The sequence below is a fragment of the Echiichthys vipera genome (genome assembly GCF_963691815.1).
Source record: "Echiichthys vipera genome assembly, chromosome: 10".
Taxonomy (NCBI): Eukaryota; Metazoa; Chordata; class Actinopteri; order Perciformes; family Trachinidae; genus Echiichthys; species Echiichthys vipera.
This window is the reverse complement of record NC_139835.1, coordinates 13,461,049-13,480,929: the sequence shown is the minus strand read 5'-3', so window position 1 is coordinate 13,480,929 and position 19,881 is coordinate 13,461,049. Positions and strand designations below refer to the sequence as shown.

The 19,881-nt window shown below is 39.8% G+C and overlaps 3 protein-coding genes across 3 annotated transcripts; 2 read left to right on the top strand and 1 right to left on the bottom strand.

The window, feature by feature from the left end:
* Positions 1–846: 846 nt before the first annotated feature.
* Positions 847–4,633, top strand: LOC310953264 (ADP-ribosylation factor-like protein 6; the record flags this gene model as incomplete). The annotated part of the gene is made up of 9 exons (XM_083922229.1): positions 847–969; positions 1,156–1,206; positions 1,343–1,404; positions 1,532–1,600; positions 1,692–1,786; positions 2,268–2,397; positions 2,981–3,036; positions 3,149–3,161; positions 4,600–4,633. The coding sequence occupies 9 exons, from the start codon at positions 847–849 to the stop codon at positions 4,631–4,633; spliced, it is 633 nt and encodes a 210-aa protein (XP_083778355.1).
* A 960-nt stretch (positions 4,634–5,593) lies between these two features.
* LOC310952824 (F-box only protein 47-like) lies at positions 5,594–13,525 on the bottom strand (the record flags this gene model as incomplete). The annotated part of the gene is made up of 10 exons (XM_083921554.1): positions 5,594–5,694; positions 8,764–8,923; positions 9,934–10,076; positions 10,191–10,340; positions 11,226–11,399; positions 11,848–11,956; positions 12,208–12,282; positions 12,577–12,653; positions 12,866–13,027; positions 13,342–13,525. The coding sequence occupies 10 exons, from the start codon at positions 13,523–13,525 to the stop codon at positions 5,594–5,596; spliced, it is 1,335 nt and encodes a 444-aa protein (XP_083777680.1).
* A 4,761-nt stretch (positions 13,526–18,286) lies between these two features.
* Positions 18,287–19,881, top strand: LOC310952561 (claudin-14-like; the record flags this gene model as incomplete). The annotated part of the gene is made up of 2 exons (XM_083921198.1): positions 18,287–18,520; positions 19,375–19,881. The coding sequence occupies 2 exons, from the start codon at positions 18,287–18,289 to the stop codon at positions 19,879–19,881; spliced, it is 741 nt and encodes a 246-aa protein (XP_083777324.1).

Sequence of the window (19,881 nt, the reverse complement as noted above, 5' to 3'; positions counted from 1 at the left end):
AACAACTCTCTCCCAAATGCAAAAACTAGAATGCTAACATTTAAATTTGTGATCAATTATAAAGTGTGGGAACATAGACAATGAATTGTTAAAGATGTTATATGACACTGAGAGCACCCAGGAAAATGTTCTGAGTATATGGGGATATTATGAGAATTGAGGACACCACAAAAGAAACAATTATGAAACAATGTCAATGGACAGCGCCAGACTTTATACTTGACGACATCACAAGTTGAGACTTTCTGGCTTAAGAAAGAGTCGGTTGTGTTCCTTGGACATGAAAATAACACATTGGAATTTTTAATTTAGATGGTGTTTTACCTTTAAAATACATATTTCCTCATTATGGTTACATATACCTTTATATGTCTGTAAATAGTTCATAGTTTTGAGATATTTAAGACCTCGAAGTACCAATTTACTGTGACATTTTTGTTTATGAGTCTGTTATTTCTAATTCATTGTACATCACAACAGAATGACACAACATATTAATAGTGGCTCCAGTTAAGATAATGTAAGGTAAGATCTTAGAGTAGTAAATCAAATGCATCAGGATGGGAGGCTTGGAAAGCTCCATACTCCATGAGCAGGTCACCGGGTGGTTCACAGAGCTTAATTCGCCTTAATAGGATTACCTAGTCACAAGCTGGGATGCCCAGGCAGCATCTCAGCTTGTGGTACATTCACAGCCAGGACTGGGAACACAATTTCCACAGCTATGTTTATCATTATTGTCTGCTTCCATAAATATTTGCAAATTTAGTTGGTTTTATTTCTGATTTCAGATTATATATGGGGTGATGCGTTAAAATTTAAATGGTCTAGAATCCATTAAGTGTAATGGGGCTGCTGGATAAACTGTCGGGCTGGCTCGGCCTGAGGAAAAAAGAGGTCAACGTTTTGTGTTTGGGACTGGACAACAGCGGCAAAACTACCATCATCAACCAACTCAAACCGTCTAATGTAAGTACATGTAAGTGGGTATTTTTGGGAGAATTATTTTGTTGGAAAAATTTGGAGATTTGCGTACTGTAATCTGTAATATGGGTACACAAACTTGTAACATGGTCATTTAGAATAAATGTTGTGACAAGGCCTGTCAAAATCTCCCTTATTTCACTGCAATCATTCACTGATTGATGTTTTCAGCATTCGAATCATTTAGGCCCATTGTCAGAGGAATGGAAACATGTTAGTCAGGTAAAGCCTATATCATACTTACCTTATACTATTTCCTTGTTGACATACTTTTGCCGTTACTTGTCTGTTTCTGTATGTTTGTGTTTGTGCGTGCATGTGCTTCTCTGTGCATGTTTGTGCATGTGGGTGAATGCAGACACAGGCACAAGAAATAGTCCCAACAATTGGCTTCAACATTGAAAAGTTCAAGAGTTCAAGGTAGAATTTTATAGACATATATAATGTTTATTTATTAGTTTTAGACTACCTGACATACATGAAATACAAAATTACTACGTATAATTTTAAGCTGTCTCTCTCTCTCTCTCTCTCTCTCTGCATGTAGCCTGTCGTTTACAGTCTTTGATATGTCTGGGCAGAGCAGATATAGAAACCTATGGGAGCATTACTACAAGTATGAGACAAACAACATGCTAATCAAATATTCAAACATGTTACACTAGCATGACTGTGTCAATTAGAACCTTTTGTCTTGTGCTTCTCAGAGAAAGCCATGCCATCATATTTGTCATTGACAGCGGTGACAAGCTGAGAATGGTTGTTGCCAAAGAGGAGCTGGATACTCTTCTCAATCACGAAGGTATAAAAGATGGAAAACCCTTTGTATAAAGAAACAGTGCAGGTACTATTTTTTACAGTAAAAAGCATCAAATCACATGCTGTGCCTCGTGCGATAGGCCTTGTATAAAATGCATCATGGTTCAGGGTTCATATCATATTCTGTGAAATATTGGAAATTATGCCGTTTGAATGAACAGTCGCATTTGTATTACTGAGTTTCAGTTGTTAGTCCAGTGAAAGACTACATAAGTACATTTCCCTGGCCCTGGTCATTGGGTGTCAGTTTTGGTTGAATGAAAACCTGCTAGTTACGTATATAGTCATCCATCATTGCACATGTTCTACTATGGTATAACTTTTTAACTATTTATGTTTTATTTTAAGAAAATTGTCACACTTAAGATGCATGTCCACACTGACTACAAACTCTGCTGATACTGATACAGGATCTTCCTGTTTTCCATTGATTCAATGGTCTTAACGTATGTCTCATTGTCCAGATATCCGCAGCAAAAAGATGCCAGTATTGTTCTTTGCTAACAAGATGGATCTACGGGACGCCATGTCTTCTGTCAAGGTCTCACAGATGTTGTCTTTGGAGAACATCAAAGACAAACCCTGGCACATCTGGTAAAATATCCGTCTTTGTTTTCCAAAACCGGCTGCACATTGTCATTCCAAACCAATATTTAGTTTATTACTTTTCTTATTGTCACATATAGTACTTTGGTCTAACGTAGAGTCCTACAAGGATGCTGTGACGCTAAAGTGGCCGCATTATTGTAAAGTATTTACCCTGATGAAAGGTCTAGATCGAGAGATATCGTTAAATAGTTTTCCACAGAGTTCACTTGTATTAAATTGGCTAAACTGAGTCAAGCCCCCCATCATTTTGTGCTTCAAGAGTTACAGCTTAACGTCTTAAATAGAGACAATACTATAAGCAGGGATGTTTACTCACTGCCTCCTTGGCCTGTTTCCAATATGTTGTTTGTTCTTTTCCACGGCTCAGGTTAAACATTATTAGGAGGCACGGCAACATGCAGCTATTCAAAAGCCTGGTTACCAGCCTGTGTACTCATTAGACAGATGGAAGGCAGATGGATTAAGAGCTAGACAGCTTTAAACATCCAGGATCCAAGAAAAGTCATGAGAAAGTACCACAAGGAGATTAGCTACTTGACTTCTACTTGTTGTGTGGGTTTTTTTTCAGTGCCAGCAATGCAATCAAAGGAGAGGGCATACAGGAAGGGTTGGATTGGCTACAAGGTAATGAGTCAGTTCGGGCGAAAATAAAATAAAATGGAAATTGTTCTCAGGATTTTAGTGTGAATATTCAAGTGGTCTGTATTAAGACTTGTCTTTTTTTTCATACCCATAGAACAAATTGCACAGTAAGTCATTATGTTGTATCATGTCAGCGTGTAAAGTGATGTGGTCGTAGATTGTATCGCACTATAGATATATGTTTATACGTAGATGCAATATCTGGGCTTGTTTCGTCTCCTCCATCTTGCTTCGGGGTTAAGGCTGTATGTAAAGACTCATTGATTTTTGTGCTGCTTTTGGTTACAATACACAATTAATATTTTTAATATTTCACTGTTACGAACATATTGAATTTAAAATATCACAAAAGGTATGTCCTAATCCTTCTTTGACACCAACAACAAGTTAATTGTCCTGTTATTAAATTAAACGCTTCCTTATGTCGGGTATTTAGCAATTAGTAATATATCAGTAAGATGCTTAAAATTATGTCAGTGTGTATTATTTAAGTGGCAACCTTGATGCTGAACTGCAGTTCCTCGAATGGCCACCTGAGACGTTCTCCAAGCGAGTCAATCCTCATAGACAACGTTAAAAATGCCCAACTTTACAGCAGAAATGAACACGTTTACAGCCTGATACCAAAAAAACAGTTTTGAAAGGGCTTAAAAATGCTTATTGTTAATATCTACACAAGATAGTTAGAAACCTGCATTTTAAATTCAACCAAGTATCATGTATCATAAATACAAAGTCTGGCATTTGTAGCAAACTAACCCGCTTGAAAACCCGTCCCAAGATGGCAGCCACATTGACGTATCGCTCCAATGGACATATCAGAACAATGCAGCATCTATGTATGTACTGTATATATATATATATATATGGCATCTCACTATATATCTGGATGGGATTTAAGTCATTTTAGGCCATATGAGCATTCTAGGACTGTGAAAGTACCAAAACGCTCAATCCACAGAAAAATGCACACAGCCCCTATTGTGAAACTGTGCCTTTAAATGAGCCGTCTGGACTTCTGTAGGGTTGTGATGTCATAACTACACTAAATGTAGGTAGAAAGTTCTGTTACATTCAATTCCCGGCTGCAGAGACATAGAGAACGCAGATGCAGTAAACCTGAAAAATCAGAGCAGACTGGGCTTTTTCAGGAGGGCAGGACACTATGGAGTTTCAGACAGAGGGTGAATACATTCAGACAGACAGTGCGATAAAGTAATGTGTTTTAAATTAAAGCATGTAAATATGTCATATGTCATAATATAAGACCTGTACAATAAAGAGAAAAATCATGTAATATTTAAATTACTCAACTTGCCCTACAGAAATAAATCCCATCCAAATGGAGCTTTTGTGATCTATATACTGTAGAGTTCTTTTATATTTTTTTCCCCTTTTTGTTTTTGAATTCTTGATAAGTTAACATTTGGTTTCACTTACTTTTATCAGTTGACATCCAAACCTTTAGTTGGTCATGCTTAAAGAAAGCGTAACCATATTCCACATATAATATCTACTTTTTGTTTTTTGTCCTCCCCCTGCCAGATCATATCAAAACAATGAACACATGAATGACTGATATGCCTGTGACCATGGATGCGATGTGGAGGTGGTAACTGGATCTAATTTACCACTTGAGAGTATTCATCATACTTGATGTTGTAGGCCTTAAACTTGAATGTCAAATGCCCTAGTACTTGCTTTTGCATGCTATAACTTTGACACCATGTTTCATTTGGGAAAATAAATCCTGCTAAGAGTTTGTATTTGTTATTTGTATATAACTGATCTGTAAAGTGATAATTTGAAGCACCTGCTAATAGTTAGTTGTCCGTTATACTGTAAGAACTTTAAACTAAAAAATATCCTTAATGCTGTTTCTGTATTCAGTAACATTTGTATTTGAAGCCGCTTCTTTTTTATTCCATGGCACAGATCATTTAACAAATATCATCAACTGAACCTTTGAATATTGTACTTGGAGAATAATAAATGCTTGTTATATGCTGAGTGTGCTATTTTTCTATTTTTTATAAGGAAGCCAAAAGACAAAATAAAATGTGCAAATGAACACAAATTAAAATTGAAAATACCAATTTAATAAGTCATACAAAAACAATGTAATCAAGCATTTACAGAAAGGGTCATTGTGAATAAATAATAGTCTCAATAAATATTGTTACCGTTAATGAATAAATATTAAATACAGTTTACAAAAATTAACATGCAAGATGTTTATGAAGAACAAGATTTTAAAACTTTGAGAGAAATATAAAAATGTGTATAAATAGCCATGCTGTTTGAATGAAGTAATTAAACAGCTCCTCCAACCAACACATGCAGTGTTGTTTATTGCGTATAGTGAACTGAAACCAATTTCACCCTCAGACTACTCTGAACTCTCCATGTTCAAGTCTCAGTATTATTGTAAAGGTCCATCCCTCTCTTTCCTTCACTTTTATGAATAACCCCCTTCATTATTTATGTTTGTTTCTTCCCTAACTCTTCCTCCTTGTGTCACTTTTCATCTGCATCATTCCTATTTGAGGAACATGTGGAGGAATTTAGTGTGGAAGCGAGCACTGGAGTCCAGGAGGATACACAAGGTCTGGAAAGCCTCCCTGTCCTCAATATGGTTCCCTGAGAACAGATGACAGTGTTAATTAATTACTTTTTATGAGTTTCTTTTTGACATATTTTATACAGTCTATGGTAAAAGTATGTTTTTTACTAGCTTTTTTTAAAATCTGAGAGGTAAACTTCACTCTTTGGCTGAACTGTTCGCTGCTAATAGACCCATGAAGCCTTTGATGAGGGGTTGTCTTTGGTTGGAATTGCTTTAAAGGGTCACAAGTAGGGGTGGGGGGAAAAAATCTATTCTTAGATGCATCGCGACTCAGACATGAAAGATTCTGAATCAATTCACAAATGTCAAAATTCGATTATCTAAATGTTAATTGATAAAGTATTATTTACAGAACGCAAAAGGCGGCACTCCATCCCCACACACTATAAGGAGATGTAAACCACTGCGTGAAGTTTTAAGTTGGATATTTGGCAGTTATTCACTCCGGACCCAGGTGCAACTTTACTGAGGTCCGCCCACTACTACTTAAATGGACATCCATTATGTAAAAAAGAAGATGCATCAAGCTGCATTGATAATCGTTTTATAATCGCATTGCAGCCCTCTGAATCTCTCTAATCGAACCGAATCATGAATTGCCTAGAGATTCCCACCCATAGTCACAAGCCCAAGATGTTGAGAGCCAACTGTTCATATGGTACAAATAGATATAGTATGTGAATGTTTAACATTCACTATGTTCTGTGGCAGAGCTGGAAATGGGTTGCTCAGGTATATACAGTACAGACCAAATATTTGGACACACCTTCTCATTCAAAGAGTTTTCTTTATTTTTTAATGACTATGAAAATCGTAGATGCACTTTCAAAGTTTTCCCAATTTTTTCGGACTGACTGACCTTCATTTCTTAAAGTAATGATGGTCATTCGTTTTTCTTTACTTAGCTGCTTTTTTCTCGCCATAATACAAATTCTAACAGTCTGTTCAGTGGAACTATCAGCTGTGGATCCACCTGACTTCTCCACAACACAACTGATGGTCCCAACCCCATTTATAAGGCAAGAAATCCCACTTATTGAAGATGACAGGGCACACCTGTGGAGTGGAAACCATTTCAGGTGACAACCTCTTGACGTTCATCAAGAGAAGGCAGAGTGTGTGCGAAGCAGTAATCCGAGCAAAAGGTGGCTACTTTAAAGAACTAGAATATCAGGCGTATTTTCAGTTGTTTTACACTTTGTTGTCAAGTACATATTTCCACATGTGTTAATTCATAGTATCGATGTCTTCAGTGTGAATCTACAATGTCAATAGTCATGAAAAGAAAGGAAACTCATTGAATGAGAAGGTGTGTCCAAACTTTTGGTCTGTACTGTACAGGTCCTTCTCAACAAATTAGCATATTGTGATAAAGTTCATTCTTTTCCATAATGTAATGATAAAAATTAAACTTTCATACATTTTAGATTCATTGCACACCAACTGAAATATTTCAGGTCTTTTATTGTTTTAATACTGATGATTTTGGCATACAGCTCATGAAAACCCAAAATTCCTGTCCCAAAAAATTAGCATATTTCATCCGACCAATAAAAGAAAAGTGTCTTTAATACATTTCCTTCTCCCCAGTCTTCCTCCAGACTCTGGCACCTTGATTTCCGAATGACATGCAAAATTTGCTTTCATTCGAAAAAAGTACTTTGAACCACTGAGCAACAGTCCAGTGATGCTTCTCTGTAGCCCAGGTCAGGCGCTTCTGCCACTGTTTCTGGTTAAAAAGTGGCTTGACCCGGTGAATGCGGCACCTGTAGCCCATTTCCTGCACACGCCTGTGCACAGTGGCTCTGGATGTTTCTACTCCAGACTCAGTCAACTGCTTCCGCAGGTCCCCCAAGGTCTGGAATCGGTCCTTCTCCACAATCTTCCTCAGGGTCCGGTCACCTCTTCTCGTAGTGCAGCGTTTTCTGCCACATTTTTTCCTTCCCACAGACTTCCCACTGAGGTGCCTTGATACAGCACTCTGGGAACAGCCTATTCGTTCAGAAATTTCCTTCTGTGTCTTACCCTCTTGCTTGAGGGTGTCAATGATGGTCTTCTGGGCAGCAGTCAGGTCGGCGGTCTTACCCATGATTGCGGTTTTGAGTAATGAACCAGGCTGGGAGTTTTTAAAAGCCTCAGGAATCTTTTGCAGGTGTTAAGAGTTAATTAGTTGATTCAGATGATTAGGTTAATAGCTCGTTTAGAGAACCTTTCCATGATATGCAAATTTTTTGAGACAGGAATTTTGGGTTTTCATGAGCTGTATGCCAAAATCATCAGTATTAAAACAATAAAAGACCTGAAATATTTCAGTTGGTGTGCAATGAATCTAAAATATATGAAAGTTTCAATTTTATCATTACATTATGGAAAAGAATGAAATTTCTCACAATATGCTATTTTTTTGAGAAGGACCTGTATATATATATACACCTGTAAATACACACACACATTAGCTCAGTGTTAAATAATGCAATAAATGCACCACTTCAGGTGTATCTTATCCAATTAGCATGGGTGCCGAAATTCAAGGAGGGCCGTAATCAGAGCCAAACAAATTGGGGTTTGCTCCAAGTGGCAAAATTGAGACGTAGAAAATATTTTCAACAAAATAAGGAGAATCATGTAGCTCGCATTTAATTCCTGTCTGTCTGAGCCGTCACAAAAATACACAGCCAACCATCGATACACACACTTTCCAACCAAGCTCCACCACAATACAGGCAACCTCATTATCTCAACCGCTTGAATGTGCTCACACATACCCAGAATACACTTGAATGCTTTTTTCTCTAGATACATGCATGCATACAGTACATGCAATATATATTTAATTTATGATCACTGTCTACACATACTGTATAATGTTATTCTCGCTTTTGTTTTCTTCTTCTTTTGGTATTATATTATTGTAGCTTTGCCCACTATCTTAGTGCATACTTATTGTTTCATGATACTTTTATCATGACAATATCACAATAGCTATATTACTTTTCCTCGCAGTTTTTTCAAGATAGATTTTTGGTATTAAAGAACAGAAGAATGAAATTCAACTGACACTCCAGGAAGCTGTGCAACCTCACCTGTTACAGAAAACTCAAAAAACTCCCTGGTGACCTCCGAAAACATGTGCTCCAGTTGTTGGATGAAGCCAAACCTTTCATGAGCCGTGCTGAAGACCTTGCAGATCTGCTGCACCATTTTCACGGCCCAGGACATGTGATAACCATCTTTCTCACACACCTAAGGATGAAGCCATACAAAAGAGAAAACTGAAGTAATGTGCCTTTTCACAGCACACATGTAGTTGTAGGCTAACTAATGGAATTAAGAACTTTAAGTTAATCATAGTTTCGATAAGGTGTGTCAGTTCCAAGGTCCTGGTATTGTGCACAGGTTACCTGGTTCAGCTGACTGCAGTTCCTTACCCTAGAAACCAGACGAATCTGCCAAACTCATGTTTTTTCTGGCAGATAGGTCCGGCCCATCTCACATAAGGACAGATTTCTAGCGGCCCTGGCTATGTGAGGACCAATCACAATCCTTTTTTTATGTGGGCCGGGTTTAAGACAATGACTGCCAGCATCACCGTCAAGTCTGCAGGTCCATACATTGCAGTTTTTCAGGCTCACGAAACTCATATAGGTCTATCCAAATGCATCCGGCAGCATTTTACAAAGAGAAGTACATGATGATGATATAACCTTTAAAGCCACTAACATGTTTGAATTAGAAATGCAATGGCACCTCTTTGAGCAGGTAACAGAGCTATTGATCAACACCATCGGACATCACGAGTGACTCTTAATAGCCCACAGATGACTGACGATTGAGAATGTTGTAAGAGAAGAGAGACCTGTCTGACCTATTCCCCTGCCCTTTGCCTATGCATGCTGGGTCAGGCTCCAACCACCTAACCATGAACAGGAATGAGCAGATAATGGCAAAATTAATCACAACAACCGGTGCAAAACAATAGGTGATGACTTTAAGATGACTAATTTTACTGTCTGCCTCGAGCTTTTCTGGATGCACACTTGTCTTTAATCTAAATTTAATCTGATATTAATCAACTGCACAATTACTTTGAAGTCTGACTGCATCATTTCAAATTAGATCAGAGATGGACAAATATCTGTTACTCAATTTAAAGCCAATCATGGCCCAACATACCAGATTAACCATAAATGGGGCTTAACTTGAAGCCACTTTCCTTTAATCTATTCAACTGATGACCAAATAACTATTCTCACCAGTATGATGTACACAATGAGTCTGGAGATCTCAGGCAGTCGTCCATTGACGGCCTTGCTGGCCAGAGCAGTGTAGCAGAGACTGCTGCCGCACAGCACCAACAGACGAGCCACATTCTCCACATGCCACGGCTGAGGAATGACTGGAACCAAGTATACCATCAGTTACTTTACTTACTTATCACAAGCGGGTCCGTAACACGAATATGTGTATATTTGTGACATGTAAACATTTGAGAACCACGGAAGTATGATACCAATGAGCTCATCCAAGATTGTCAGCAGCGAATTAGTGGTCTGGCCTTTGACTTCTAGCTTGCCGAAAAGCAGCAGGATGGCCTTGGCCAGGTCCCACAGAGCGTTGTGGGGCAGCCCCCTCTCCACCAGATCATGCCAACCGAGGGATCCTGCATGGAGCAGAGAGGCTCACTTATTATGAAATGAAATTAAGAAATGATGAATGAATAATAAATAGGAGGCACACCAAGTTTACCAACACCAGTGTAAGCTACCCAGGCCGTCTCTACCATAGCACGCCTTTCCTTTTTTTTTTTAGCTACTGAACATCCAAACCTGCCATACAATTTACATTTTAAGGCTGGGCAATAATGCAATATGATCATTTATCATCTTCCAATGAAATCATACCGTGATGAAATCATATATCGAGATATTGTGATGCAAAATGATTTAGACTAAATAGATAATAACAAGCAAGTACTAATTCAAATTTCTCCGAAAATCTGATGTGAAATATTTTGAGTGAATATCATTTGAAGATTGCTATTTGTGTGCAAGCATGTAAACAAAGTCAGTGTATAGCTGGATCTCTATCATTTCACTTGAAACTGTTCATTTTTATTTAATTAACAAATGAGTAGCCTATACAAAAATAGACTTTACGATGTGGTTATTTCATTCAGACTATTTATGATCGAAATAGGAAATGACCTATATTTTAAAAAATAATATTTTGTTCATATCGCCCAGCCCTAGTACATTTCAATTCAATTTCAGCAAATTTCAACATAATTATCAACCACAGACAAGAGATAGCAGTCTTTTCTTTTGGTGATGAGAAATCTGGTGCATAAAGCAAAACTCATAAATAGTTGCACTTTTAAACTATACTGCAAATCAAACAGCACTGTAGGATGGATGATTACAGTCAGTGTTTTCAGAGTGGCAGCACCTTCTCATCAGCCCAATTAAAATGTTCTCATACAGTCAAATGAACACGAACCTCAGCAACTGTTTGTTTCCATTAACTGCAAGTATAAAAGTAATTTTACCCTCAGGCAGCAGGGGTCCATAGAGGATGAACAGTAAGTGTGCCTGGCTGACCATGGGCCAAGGCTTCAGGAGCTGCAGTAGCCAGAAGTGACACTCGTGCTGGTTTGGCCACGGGTCAAGCATAACCTGGCGGCAGAATAGACGGATCTGCAGCTTTTGATACCACCTCACCCCTGAGGACAGAATAAAGAAACGTGTTTTTTGTGTCATGTCGTTTAAATCTTTCATAAAGCTTAACAGGAAAAAGCCCAAAGTCAGTAAAAAGCTGTAAAGTCAGGGGCACCCTACCCCTCTGCAATGCAGTTCTGATTTTTTAATTATTCAATTTAAACCACCTCAGAGACCAAGGCATGTTGCAACACCAATCACCAAGGATCTGACCATGTGAAACTGAGATGAATAGCTGAATGGCAACACACACTTACCAGTTTTAGCCAGTACCTGTTTACAAAAAACAAACACATTCAAAATAGTTGGAAAAATGTAATAATGACATGGAAAGAAATCCACACATAAAGTAGTAACTGCAGTAGAAAGAATGGCTGTTCTCCAGATGACACTTTTACTCTGTCCTGTTCTATATTCAGCCACATGTTCACTCTCAGACACTGAAACACACACCTGGTTTCCCGGTGATGACTGCCCCTATTTTTTGAAGCAGATTTGTGAGGTCACACAGGAAGTTGAACACCCTGTGGCACTCCAGCTCATCCCACCCTGCAATCAGTCTCTGTAAAGAATTCAACAGAACACACCCAAACATTTTAGATAACAGAAAATAGTCATATTTCACTGCTGCAATGTTTTCATGCAGAAGGATGTGATACAAAAGTAAGACATGATTCATAAGAAGCCTATGATTTCTCATTTGTATATCTTCAATGTTCCTACCTGGAGTTTATCGCACACATAGCCGTACGTGGTTTGTGAAACATCCAATCTTCAGTTAATTACACAATATTCTCTGTATGAGGCCCTCACCTGGAGGAAGACTCCGTAGCTGGAGAAGCCAATGCAGTCTGGTGCTAAACACTCCTCCAACAGGAAGCAGGGAATCTTAAACAGATCCGTGGGAGAACTTTATTTACTTTGCCTCATCATTAACAAAGGTTATGATCAATATTGGGGCTGAATAATATAGCCTTGTGTTACGCATGTGCAGCATTAAGAAGGATGTAAGGAAACTATGTAAAATGAACCAGTAAAACCATTTAGCTTTTTCATGACTTGACTGAAACATAGTTTAATCCCTTAGATACATAAAATCATTTAGCATGATGTAATTACATTTTCTTTGTTGATGTGGCATTTAATATGTCTTGCTTGTCCTCTCATCTCTCATTTTCTTACCTGTGAAAACCTGCTAAAGATAAACTTTAACCTGTCCTTTGTTGGTAGCAACAGGGTGCATCTCTTAAACAACACACCTGAAACATTGAACACAAAGGCAAATTAAAAAAATACAAATGATGGTCCTACCTATCCCTTCACTTGACAGTGACATTCATAGTGTGTGGTGATCATTCAAGTGTATGTTAAATGCTAGGAGAAGCAGTGATATGCCCGTCACAGATCCACAGATTTGTTACATACAGTCTGGAGAAGAGCTATACTCAGATAAAGACGCATTGTTACATACCAAGGTCTCTGTAGTGTCCAATGGTGGATCTCTGTTCAAGGCAGGTGAAGTGGTGAAAGCTTTGAATGAGTGTTTTTTTCTTCCAGGCCAGGGTGGAGATGTAGTCCACAATGCATCTCGTGATTTCCTTGGACACCATGCTGAACACACTGATCTCCAGCACTGACAAACACACATTTTCATCTCATTCGCAATATTTAAACTGAATTGTCAACTTAAAATATCTTAAAAAATAAACATATTTTCAAATACTAGGACTGCAAAGGCATTGCTTTATTTCTAACTTGCTTAAAAGTATCCTAGAGGAATTGCTTCAGTGGAAGAAATTTACTTAATTGTTGGTAAGGTTACACACATTCAACCTTGTAAATTATAGGCTATATGCTATGCAAACCTAAATATTGTTCATTATTTAATCGATCAATGACAATATCAGTTATATCAGGTAGGTAACAAGGCTGACCAGTAGCACCTACCCGACAGTTTATCCAGGATCACGTGAAACACCTCTGCCGGGAGCCTGTGAAAGAAGCTGCCGCTGCTGTTGCACTGGCTGCGGGTCATGATGGTTCTGGTCGGACGGGGCCGATGACGAGTCCTCTTGCGAGATTTGTGAGTCTGCGTGTACTTCCCAACATTTCTGGAGGTTTTCCTCACCATCACCACCACCGCTGAATCGAATGTGTTGAACAAGATAAGGGAAATTTGACTTAAAAAGATACCATCAAGCTAACCTAACGCTAGCTTAAAACCCCAGTAAACTGCTGACAAACTACATTAATACAGTTGTAGTTGCATTAACGTTTAGGTTTATGTAGTCACAGACTGAGACATATAATTAATATAATACAAGATAACATTAAAGCAAGTAAGTTAGTATCTTACCAATACGTATTTATTAATCTTGATGAGCTGTAAAAGTCACGTCACGTCACACATTTAACAACGGCGCGAAATCCATAACTTCACAGACAGTACCGCCGACAGGCCAGGACCCCGCGCTGCGGCACGCGGAATGGGGCGGGGTCTGACAAATCATGCCCCGCCCCATTCCACGTCATCCACTACAAGTATGGTAAAGTACTCAAAATGTCCCCAAAGTAACCTAACAACAAAAAAGAGTATAAGCTATGGCTATTATTAATTAAAGTTAAGCAAAATATCACAAGTTACCGTTATTGTGAAGTTTCTGTTGTGCTGTACAGTATGTGGTCCTCACTGTAGGCCTCACTCTTCACAATACAGGTGGGTACCATAGACTGTATGAAAAATGGACGTAGCAAACCCGTCGAGGTCCGTTCTCTCAACTTGATCCAATCTTACTTGGCTATGGGTGTTGCCATCTTGTCAGAGTTTGACTCCGCCTTATTTCCTCTTACCAAAAAAGGTCATGTATGTGACGTTGGGGGGAGGGAGATACGTCTATCTGGCTGACGTGTACCTCAGAGTAGAGGTGAGGGACAGCCGCTAGCTGTCACTCAAGAGACCACGCCCCCAATTATTCATAAACTTTAACCTCCAATAAAATAGTTTGTATTTTATTGGAAGTTTATGAATAAGCCTGGTACAAATAAATTCACCCACCTCAGTGTTGAGTTAGGGTTAGGGTCATGGAGATATGACCTAAACATACAGCGGCCACGTCACAAACTGCAGTTTTTTAACCATGAAGTCGCTGTGGTGGGGGCTTGGTGGGTACATCACTAATGTTGCACACAGTACTGTTTAATGAACTCAAAAAATGGTGAGAACCAGGGTGCTTATGGAAAATAGCCAAACAAATTAGAACATTTCAACAGCATTTTTATGTAAAAACTTTATTTCATCTTTTAATCGTGCTTATTGTACTTGAAAGGGCAATGCCTTGCAGCCTGTAGCACCTTCCTTGAGGGAACAAAGGTGTGGGCCGGTCCTGAGAAATTCAATTTGAAGGCAAGGAGTGAGCGAAGGGTAGAGTTGTCCATCCTCATTCTTTTCTCTGTCACTGTCTTTCAGAGTGCCGTAGCATTAAATTCTGGGCCCCATGAGGTGGCTTTTTTTATTTGCCGTTGGTTGCATGATCTTCTTCAAATAAAGTTTTTCCCCCTCAAATATCAAATAGTAATTCAGCAGTAACAGATTTCTCTTGCACCATAGACTATTCCTAGTATTGCCAATGCAATTACCTTAAAGGTGTTATGCCACACCCAGACCGGTGTTTTTAATTATTCTGGCTGATGATAAGTGATGAATGTCGGTCATCTACTAGGGCGGGAAAACTCTGACCTTAGTCTGTGTCTACTAGTTCATGAAGTTTGGTGTCCTGAGAAAACTCCTGTCATCGCTCCACCCAACCTCACCTTGAGCAGAGGTCTAATCAGCCAGAATGACCTTTAAGATAATACAAGTTTGCACTTTATATTGAGAATGGTGAGTGTCTGCAGTACGAAAGAAGAGTGCAGCTTTTCAGACCTCTGAGACATAAAAACACTTAAAAAGAAATCAGAAGGCCTGTCCTACACACACCAACACGATTGTGTTACCCTCCAGCACCGTGCACAGCAGACCAGCTATGCTCAGCGGCTAATCGCAGGATTATTCTGCTTAACTAAGACTATTAAGTGTTCCACATTCAAATGGCGTCTCCCACAGGCAGACCTTGGAGAGGATCATCCCTTCACTATAGAGCTCATACAGAGGACTGAATACTACATAAGGGACCCAGGGGAAGGGCTGGGAAAATGCCCTTGTATACCAACAGGATGTCACGGTTGGTTACACTTGGGGCACAGAGGGAGAGAGAGAGAGAAGAGTTGCGAAGGAAGAAGATGGACCTCAGAGGAACCCAGAGATAAATATGCAGTTCCGAATGACTTCACCTGGCTTGCACAACAGTATGTACCACACACACACAATCGGAAACACATGCGGCAGCCTACTACATTACTATCAAGTACAGTTTGGCTATCAACTTTGCAGTGTTTCTTTAACTCTTTAAATGCCTTCTGATTGAAATCTAATTGTAGTCAATATATATTCATGTTTTTCTACAAGTTACTTATAAGTTGTTGATTATTATTTTTATTCATTCAATAGTTTTGGAGATGCAAAGAACTGAATTATTGAGGAGTAAAAAAACACAACCAGTGAGGACAATATCTCTTCTGTCTGTCTCTGCTCAGCAACACTGCTCTGCCTCCGTATCCACAGGTTTATCTGCCCGGAGCAACGAGCCATCACTGGGACTGTCTCTCATGTCATCTCTGACACGATGCCCCTGATGCTGACAGGGACAAATGCTGCTGATGGTGATATCCAAAACTGATCACTCATATATCTGTAAATCCTGCAGCACAGGCACACATTCCCTGTCTGCTGAGGGCAGCAGCAGAGACAGAAGGTAGTCAGTGTGGAATCAATGCCAATGGCCCTGTTTATCTGGAAGTGTACCGTCTGGACACCTGTGACCATGGCTCTGTAGTCCTTGTGCGACCTTGTCGGTGAGTATCCAAACGTGGAGAGTTTTGTTTTTTTTAATAACTCTGAAAATGTCAAAGGATAAGCAGCATAGTGACAAAGTTATTAGAGTATCACACTGGCTTTATCACAACCAACATGAAACAAGCAGCTCATCACAGCCTTGCCTTTGTTCCTGTGGCTCACTTGTTATGCTGTCAGTGTTGTTAATCATTAAGTAGACACAATGAGGCTTGTATCTGTGATATTTTAAAAGGTTCCAGCAGTGTCAGGACTAACACTGAACTATAATCAGTCTCTGTTCTCTGAGGAAGTGAAAACAATAATGGGTCTGTATTAGGGGTGTGCATCTCTCCCTTATAAGATCATTCGATATGTATCTAGATACACGGGCTGAAATATGGGCTGAATATTCAGGGGATGTTACATTTAAACATATAACGATTTGGTGCGATTTCATTCAGTGTGGTTACGTGCGACACGATGCAATCTCATATTTTTTCTCATAATGTCCGTCTGAATATTAGATTTATTGTATTCACCCTCTGTCTGAAACACTCCGTTTTAGCTTATTAAGACCCCCTCGTGAGAAAGTCTAGTCTGCTCTGATTGATCCGCATTTCTTGGTCTTCCGCATCTGAACTCTTGGCATCGCTGCACCGTCATTGTAGCCGGGGAATGACTCTAAGGGCTCTGTAGCAGCCCTTTCTACCTATATATAATATACATATAATATATCACAACAGTACAGAAGTCCTAACAACTGGTTTTTAAAGACACAGTTTTGGATACAGGCTGAATGCATTTCTCTGTGGATTGAGCATTTTGATACTGTCATTGTATTAACATAGCACCTTGAAATGCTTCATAATCACAAAAATACCTTTAAAATTGCAAAGTTTTATTCTTGCAGGTAATTACCGACCTTTGCATTTAAATGGGTAATTTTCCTCATTTAATTAAAAATATTTTTATTTTTCAGAGACTTGAGTTGTCACTGCTAAAAAAAAAATTGTCCACTTATTATTGAGCATTTTTTCACAAAGAGAACATTTTGTTCAAAAACAGAAGGAACAAAAGTAAATAATTAACTTCAAATTAGTTTCTTACTGTGGCCTTGAGCTTCCTGGAATTTTTTTTACAGGCGTGTGAATTCATGAATGTAAAACTGAGTGCCAGATGATCTCAGGTCAGAGGTTACATTTGACACAATATAAGTTGGGCAGTTATTACAACACAACTCACTAGAACTACCCCTTATTGTCACAGTGTGGGGCCCATCAGCTAGAAGTGCTATGTCATCAAGCCACTCTGTCAAATATCCTGCAGAGGTGTGAAAAATGTTCAAAGTTAGCGGTTTATAAAAGCACTTTCAGCTTGGGTGGTTTCTGTAAATGTTTAATTTCCTCTCTCTCTCTCTCTCTCTCTCTCTCTCTCTCTCTCTCTCTCTCTCTCTCTCTCTCTCTCTCTCTCTCTCTCTCTCTCTCTCTCTGTCTCTCTCTCTCTTCTGTCCTTAGGGGTGGTCGGGAGCAATAGCCTGCTGTGGTTTGCCACAGAGCGTTAAACAGGTGAAGCCGAACACCGCTCTCATTAGTTACAGATGCAGTCACCTGCCACTCAACAGACTGATGCGAGAAGATTTCCACAGCTATTTGTGCCCACGCTCCAGAGACACTTGAGGAAGGGCTCAGACTCTGTGACTTGACGTAAGCTCAGTGGAATTTACTGTACTTCTGGAGACCAACAGGAGGAATCCAGCCTCATCCCCAGCCTGTGGGACGACTCTGAAAGTGTTCCTTTTTTATGTGGCAATATGTTGCTTCTGCGGGTTGATTTCTGTGGGTCCATTGTGTATTTATGAGCCTGCTCACTGACTTATGTATTTTGAAACATACACACTCATCGACTCTTCAAACTGTACTTTTGTACTTTTGCAGTTTGAGCATCTGAGCAAGTGAGCAAACCATGGCCAGCATGGCGGTTCAACTCCTCGGCTTCTTCTTGGGGTTGTTGGGGTTCGTAGGAACTGTTGTTGCGACTCTGCTCCCCCACTGGCGCAGCACGGCCTACGTGGGCTCCAACATCATCACAGCCACAGCCTATATGAAAGGCCTGTGGATGGAGTGTGTGTGGCACAGCACTGGCATTTACCAATGTGAGGTGTACAGATCTCTACTGGCACTGCCACGCGACCTGCAGGTACTACACATTCACCATTTAGTGAAAGTTTTATATCCAAAGCCTGTTGTCTTATTATGAGAAACAACAACAAAATGATTTTGTTTTGATCATCTATTAATCATTTCACTAGTTTTCTGAGCCAACCAGCTCTAATTTCTGCTTCTCAGTTGTGAGGATTTGCTGCGGCTCTCTGTTTTATTTCATTGTAAACTAAAAGTCGTTGTGATTTTAGCTATTGTTGAGAATAAAATGAATTTGAAGATACTTCCTTTGGCTTGTTATAGACAAAACAGTTGAAAATGTTGACATTTTCACGCTGAGAACCAGAAGGAGTCCGATAAAGTTTAGTAGTTTATTAACTCCACAACAGTCTTACATGAGCAGTACACAAAATGCTGTTAACCAACCTCACCCACTGATTTACAGCTCTTTACAACATAGCTGCCTAATCTGGCTCTTTGATTGGTTACACAGTGTCTACAAGACCTTGACAGGCAGGAAGTGCTGAGAGACAGACACATGGCATTATTATTACCAATCCCAGTGCTTTTTTTAAAGCACATTAACAGTGTTTGTGTAATTACCCTCACTGCCAGTGGGGGGAGACCAAGGTTCTGTAATTCAGCTTTAGTTGATTTATTGAGAAAAGTATTAGCAGATTAATCCGATATGACAATAATTTCTTAGTTAGATTGGACGTTAGTTGCAGTCCTAATAATTAGTACATAAGCAATTTTACATTGCATTGATAGCCCAGAAGGATAGATGGATGGTCTGGTATGACCAAGTTGTGCAGCTGCAGTTTTCAAACCACACGGGTCAGAATCAGAATCTGTTTAATCCCAATATTTAAATGCTTGTCTGTTCATTAGGCTGCCCGTGCGCTCATGGTGCTCTCATGCTTCACCTCAGTGCTGGCATCTCTGGTGTCGGTGATGGGGATGAAGTGTACCCGCTTCGCCCGTGACTCGTTGATCAAGTCTCCCCTGGTGCTAAGTGGGGGGATTTGTTTCCTCTGTGCCGGCCTGCTCTGCCTGGTCACTGTGTCCTGGACCACCAACGACGTCATCATGGATTTCTACGACCCCTTCCTTCCCAGCGGGTTGAAGTATGAGATCGGCCTGGCCGTGTACCTCGGTTACGCCTCGGCCTGCCTCAGTCTGACAGGAGGACTGGTGCTATGCTGGAGCAGCAGTGGTGACAGGTCACAGAGACCCCTGCATATGCAGAGGAATCAACCTCTCTCCCCTCCCCCTGCCTTCAACCACATTTATCCACCTGCTCCACCCTACAAGCCCCCCGAGGCCCTGAAGGGCAACCATGCTCCCTCACTTTGCTCCCTGTCCAGCAGTGGCTATAGGCTCAATAACTACGTCTAA